The sequence below is a fragment of the Polistes fuscatus genome, unplaced genomic scaffold, assembly GCF_010416935.1.
Source record: "Polistes fuscatus isolate 324 unplaced genomic scaffold, CU_Pfus_HIC Scaffold9, whole genome shotgun sequence".
Taxonomy (NCBI): Eukaryota; Metazoa; Arthropoda; class Insecta; order Hymenoptera; family Vespidae; genus Polistes; species Polistes fuscatus.
This window is the reverse complement of record NW_025113173.1, coordinates 501,712-508,221: the sequence shown is the minus strand read 5'-3', so window position 1 is coordinate 508,221 and position 6,510 is coordinate 501,712. Positions and strand designations below refer to the sequence as shown.

The 6,510-nt window shown below is 31.7% G+C and overlaps 1 protein-coding gene across 1 annotated transcript; it reads left to right on the top strand.

The window, feature by feature from the left end:
• The first annotated feature begins 2,961 nt into the window (after nucleotides 1–2,961).
• Nucleotides 2,962–5,338, top strand: LOC122525688 (cytochrome P450 4C1-like). The gene is made up of 11 exons (XM_043648609.1): nucleotides 2,962–3,165; nucleotides 3,239–3,345; nucleotides 3,450–3,540; nucleotides 3,797–3,973; nucleotides 4,051–4,120; nucleotides 4,211–4,337; nucleotides 4,452–4,521; nucleotides 4,626–4,732; nucleotides 4,813–4,881; nucleotides 4,985–5,159; nucleotides 5,259–5,338. The coding sequence occupies exons 1-11, from the start codon at nucleotides 2,994–2,996 to the stop codon at nucleotides 5,336–5,338; spliced, it is 1,245 nt and encodes a 414-aa protein (XP_043504544.1). The 5' UTR covers nucleotides 2,962–2,993.
• The last annotated feature ends 1,172 nt before the right edge of the window (nucleotides 5,339–6,510 follow it).

The following is a 6,510-nucleotide window of genomic DNA, read 5'->3' as shown; positions in this document are numbered from 1 at the left end:
ATTCGTTGATATTTTCCACTTTGCATGTTCTTCTTATATCTTTGCTTCTCTCTCGATCCAGCAGTGTTTTTCCAACTATTCTGCGAAGTACTCTCATTTCGGTTGTCTCTAGTAATTGTTTCGTTTTCGCCGTGTCTGGTCGAGTTCCTGCGGTATATGACATAATAGGTCTTACCATTGCCTTGTAAATTCTTGCTTTGGTCTCTATGTCCATGTTTTTGTTTCGCCATATTGTGTCATTCAAACAACCCGCTATTCTGGATGCCTTCATTGTCTGTTCTCTTACCTCTGCTTCGACATCACCATATCCTGAGACTTCTATTCCTAGGTACTTAAATCTCATTTCCTGCTGAATAACCTTCCCTTCAATTTCCAGTTTGCATCTTAACGGTGTCTTTGATGTTGTCATGCATTTAGTTTTCTGGGCCGATATTTTCATGTTGAATGATTTGGCTATGCAGTTAAATCGGTGTAGTAGACGTTGTAGATCATCCTCATTTTCGGCCACTAATACAGCGTTATCAGCATAGCATAGGATGGTTATTTCTTCGTTGCCCATTTTATATCCTTTTAGCAGTCTTACGTTTCTTATTATTTCGTCCATAATGATGTTAAAAAGCAGGGGACTTAGGGAATCCCCTTGTCGGATACCACGACCTGCATCAATCGGTTCAGTCAAGGCGCCATTTATCTTTGCTTGGATCTTATTGTTTCTATAGATGTCCTCTATGGTCTTGATAAGATTGTTCGGAATTTGCCGGTTATAGAGGAGGTGTATAACATCCTTTAACTGCACTCGGTCGAATGCCTTTTCTAAGTCAATGAAACACATATATGCTGGTCTGTTGTATTCAATTGATTTTTCTGTTATCTGTCTTATGATGAAAACCGCGTCTGTGCACGATCTGCCTGATCTGAATCCCTGCTGTTCGTCTTCTAGATTCGTTAAGCTGTTAATTTTATTCGTTATAATCTTTGTTGTTAGTTTTAATGAAGTGTTTAAAAGATTTATTCCGCTGTAGTTTGTAGGCAGCTTTTTGTCTCCTTTTTTAAACATACCTATAGTTGTACTAGTTCGCTATTCGTCAGGTATTCTGTGTTGGTATAGTATTTTTTGTATTAGGAATGTTAACTGTTGTGTGAGACGTTGGCCACCATATTTTAGTAATTCGTTTGGGATGCCATCTTGCCCTGAGCTCTTCCTATTCTTTAGTTTTCGAATAGCTGTTTCTACATCACTGGGCTCAATTTGTATGTCGTTTTTAGTTACTATTTCTGGCGTATTTAGTTCCACTTGGGGTTCTTCTGATTTATAGAGTTCTGTTAAATAACTAATCCAGGTTTCTTTTGTGATCTGATTTATTTCGACCATTTCATTGACCTCTTTTCTTTGATTTCTAATAAAGCGCTAGATTTGTTTTTGAGTCTATAAAAGTCACTCTCCATTCTCTTCGAAAAAATCTCCCAATGATGGTGTTTTGTTTGCCTTACTAATGTCGTTGTTTGATTCCGGATTCGTCTATACATTTCGTATGATTCAGGTGTTCGTAATGTTCTATAGTTAATTTATGCTATTTTCTTTTTTTTGCATATTTCCTTAATCTCTGGGCGGAACCAAGGAGTTTTGATCATTCTAGCCCGGCTTTTTACAGCTCGTGTTCCCAGGGCTTCATATGCAGCTTCTAAAATGTTAGTTTTCAGTTTTTCCCAGGCTGTGTTTATATTATCTTCTTCTTTTATTGGGTTTATTTCGATTTTATCCTTTAATCTGTTCTCATATAGTTGTTTAGTTGGTAAGTTCCATAGTGACTCGATGTTTATTTTCGATTCTTGAGTTGCTCGGGCAAGATTGCTTTGGGGTTTAAACTTCATTCTTATTTTTGCTAGTAGCGGGCTATGATCGCTTCCTACATTCGCGGAATTTAACGTCCTGATATCTAGTATTTGGTGTGGTTGAATGTATCTATTGGTAACAATATAATCAATTGTGGATCTGAAGCCTCTGGTGTTGCTGTATGTGAATTTGTAGTGCTCTTTGTGGTTATAAAATGTATTGTTAATCCTTAGCTCGTTAAATGTGCACAATTGTGTCATAAGTTCTCCATTATCATTTAACACATTTTCGTTGAACCTTTGTTTAATTCCAGGTATTATTTCATTTCCGATGCGGGCGTTAAAATCTCCAAGGATTATTATTTGTTGGTTATTTGGTAATGATCCGACTATATTTTGTAGTTGGTCGTAGAAGGCTTCTCTTTCTTCTTTTGATTTATTATCTTCGGGTGCATAAATTGACACTATATTTAATTTTAGGTCTTCCGCTTTCATTTTTACAACCAAGATTCGTGAAGATACGTAGCTATATTCTTGTATGTTGTTTTTGTACTTCTTAGTCACTGCGATGGCTACCCCTTTCTTTGCTCTGATTTGTTTTTCTACCCCACTATAGATCACTAAGTAGTCATCGTATTGTAATTGTCGTTTGCCTTTCTTTTGGTTTCTTGTAAGGCGCATATATCAATTTTTTTATCTTTCAGTTCTTTTAGGGTTTTTTGATCTTTATTATTAAATGATTTGATGTTCCAGGTAGCCAGAAATATTATGTGTTTTTTTTTTCCAACTCGTCCTTTTCGTTGTCCTTTTCCTTGCTTGGGTCGTCATCTGTGGATCAGTCCTATTCCGAGGCACATTTTATTGCAAAAAAATTAGCACCATTCGATTCAGCGTCGTTTACTTACCCTTAGATCAAAGAATTTGGATTACACCTGAAATTCAGAAGTTGGATCATCAAATGAGTGCACTACTATATTGGTTTTGCTTAAAATAGGCTCCCGTTTGGTGTTTCTTTCCTAGTTTCTGTTAAGACACAAAAGATACAAGAAGTCACTGCGGAGTATCAACTTAATATCTGTTCTTAGCATACAAGAGAAGATCCAGAAGTATTTTAATTCTGTTTTAAGTTGTTTTATAATTTATAATTTGTTAAACTAAACATGTTGTATATTACTAAATTTTTTACTCCAATAGTAATAATGATACTGTTATTTTATTTAATCAAATATATATCAGATAAATTTCGTGAACATAAATTGGTAAAAAAATGCTCAGGTCCAAAGCCTTATCCTCTGATTGGAAATCTGAACGTATTACTTGGTGATATGAAAGGTATACTTTTATTTATTATTTATAATATCTATATTTATGCGACTTCTATTCAATAAATTTGTCTTACAATTAGATATAACTCATAAAATAATAAAATTATCTACAATCTATTCTTCGCCGTGGCTACTGTGGGTTGGCCCAAAATTAGTCGTAATCTTGGATGATCCTGAAAATATTGAGGTAAGATCTATCAAATTTACTGCACTTCTTTAGAATCGATTTCCCCGAATAAGATTTTTTTTATTTCGCCTTTTTTTTATATTAATTTTTGTTTTCCTTTTTAGATTCTATCAAACAGTTCTAGCAGTTATGAAAAAAGTTCTCTATATTTCCCTATGAAAAATCTTTTAGGTGATGGATTATTTTCTGCACCAGGTAAACTATAGGTTCACATGCTTTCTTCTTAATTAATAAAAAAAACTATGTATACTTTACTGTAATACAGTATTTTTTAAATATGTCTTTTAGACGATTGCTAATTAAAATAGTTTTCTTTTTTTATGATTGCATATAATGCCTACACACCTACACATGAATATATGAGAATCTCTCTTTTCTTATTTATTAATTAATAAATATATAAAAAAGATACTATAAATATTTAAATTAAGAAATATTCTCGTATTTAAAGCATCAATATGGGACATTCATCGAACAATCTTAAATCCAGTATTCAAAGAAGTTTCGATGTATATGGACTCAATGATAAAAAATTCAAACAGACTAGCTAATATTTTAGAAACTACAAACGGAAAAAACGTAGACATTATGCATTACGTACATTTATGTACGCTGGATATAATATATGGTAAGACATGGAAATTCTAAAAAATATAGATGGACACATTAAAATTTTCTAAAAATTGTTTTTTTTTGTACTGACAGATAGCCTATTGGAAAGTGATTTAAATTTGCAGAGCAATCCGGATTGCAAACTTGATGAATATATGTCAGAGTAATGATCAGAAGAATATTTTTAAATTTATAATATAATCTAATATTATTGAATATTCGTATTTTTATTGTGAATTTTATTTTTATTTAGAGCGTTGGACATAGTTGCAACAAGAATAGTGAAATTCTGGTTACATCCAAATATTATATTTAACAATTCATCTATGGGGAAACGGCTACAAGAAATTCTTTCCCCCTTAAATAAAATAACAAACGAGGTAAAAATACCAAGAAACCATTTTTATTTTAAATTGTCAAATATCAAAAAAATATATTAGTTTTAAATAAAATAATAATTTATTCATGTATATATAACTTTTATATTCGTTAAGATTATAAGGAAAAAGAAGAATTCAATGAATGAAGATAACTTTACCCGGGAAGGAAAAGATCCACATGCAAGTAAGAATAATCATTTTAAAAAATATTCTTTTAGTAATGAATTTATGGATGAATACCTTTTATAATAATAATAAATAAAATATTATTATTCTCCTTTAAAAAAGAAAAAGATACCAGTCCATTTTTAGATGCAATATTTAAATCCTTTTACGAAACCAGAGAATATTCGGAGGCAGATATTCGTGATGAAATAAATACAATGGTTTTTGCAGTAAGATGAATTTACTTAAGATTATTAAAAATTTTTTTTTCATTCAGTAAAAGTAAAAAACAATTTGTATTAATTTTTAGGGAAGTGATACTGCCGCTAATTCGCTAACATTTTTATTTTTAATGTTAGCCACGTTTCCGGACATTCAAGTACGCTCAGATAAAACTTATGCATTATTATTTATTATCTTTTAAAAATCAATTATATTTTCATACAAAACTTGTATCATTTATTCGGCTTTTTCGATTCCAGAATCAAGTATACGAAGAGCTGTACGATTTGTACGGCTCAAGCGATCCAAATGAGGTTCCTATTACAATGGAAGATACTAAGAAAATGAAATATTTAGAACGAGTCATCAAGGAGACGTTACGTCTTTTCCCACCTGCACTAGTTATTGGGCGAACACTAAAGCGCGATACAAAAGGTATTTTTATATATAATAAAACTTTTATTGTTTTTTTTCTTTTCCCACTGAGTTTACAGTCTTATGTAGTAATAATATGTATTTATTTATTTTATTAAGTGAACGACAATGTTATATTACCAAAAAACTGTCAGGTATTTTTTTCGATATATACACTACACAGAAAAGAAAAATCCTGATCCTTTAAGATTTAACCCGGATCGACTTCTACCAGAAAAATATAACTCTAAATGTTTTATTCCGTTCAGCACTGGAAGAAGAGGATGCATAGGTAAAAGCACATGTTTATGCATTCTTGAAATAGAATTCTAAACAGTCGATCGGCTAAGTACATTTTTATTGATTATTGGTTTTTCAGGTCAAATATTTGCCATGACCGAAATGAAGGCAATAGCTGCTACCGTATTAAGAAAATTTATTATTCAAATAGACGAACCTATACCAGTTGCAAATGTCAACCTAAAACTCAGTGTTACTACGAAACCGGCTGAAACTATATTCTTGAGATTTAAAAAGAGATAATATTTATCATTGTTGTCATTATTATGTTACTAATCAAACATATTATTAGGATATCGGTATTCGTATTCCTAACTATAAAAGATGCAATTTCACAAATAGACTGAAAAATAAACACATGGATAAAACACTGGATCCTCTTCACAAAAAGCGAGAATATTCTTGAAGATTTCGGGTGTGAAAGAGGAAACCACGTGCAGTACGGGACACATCCAGCTCGAAGGACCAAAATAGTGAAACATGGGAAAATTGACTGTTCGTGTGTACAATTACTTAACGCTGCGGGAGACAAAGAGGAAGTGATACGTTTGATGATCACATAATTTCTTGCAGCCGTACATAGCGTTGGCGTCTGTTACTAATAATCAATGTTGTATATATTAATAATGAGTAATATTACATACAATTTTTGTACAGTAAAAAAGTTTTAATTAAATTCGCAACCAATACGATTGTAGCAAATAACAAAAGAAGACCAAAAAGAAACAAACAAACGAGTAGTTAGTCCCTGTGATAGTAAAATGCGAACTAAAAAACAGAGTACAATGAAATTTTAAATTAAATTCGATGGAAAGGCTTCGTCTTTTTTTTTTTCCACACAATTTTTGACACCATTCAGACCATGAGAATCGTATAACGAAGATGCACGATGAAAATCATTCATCTCACTCAAAAGTAATAACTTTATATGACATTTAAAAATAAACATATATGTGTGTGTGTGTGTGAGGTGTGTGATACTTTGATTTCTACGAATAAATTCAAATATACTCATTATAACCAATTTACCGATAAAAGTAATTTAAGTAGCACTCGAGTTATTTTGTAATAT

Bases quoted from the DNA above. Each gene is read 5' to 3' on its own strand.
- LOC122525688 (XM_043648609.1), top strand. From the start codon at position 2,994: ATGTTGTATATTACTAAATTTTTTACTCCAATAGTAATAATGATACTG. The intron at 3,346-3,449 runs GTAAGATCTATC...TTTCCTTTTTAG, and splicing joins ATGATCCTGAAAATATTGAG to ATTCTATCAAACAGTTCTAG. The intron at 3,541-3,796 runs GTAAACTATAGG...TCGTATTTAAAG, and splicing joins TGGATTATTTTCTGCACCAG to CATCAATATGGGACATTCAT.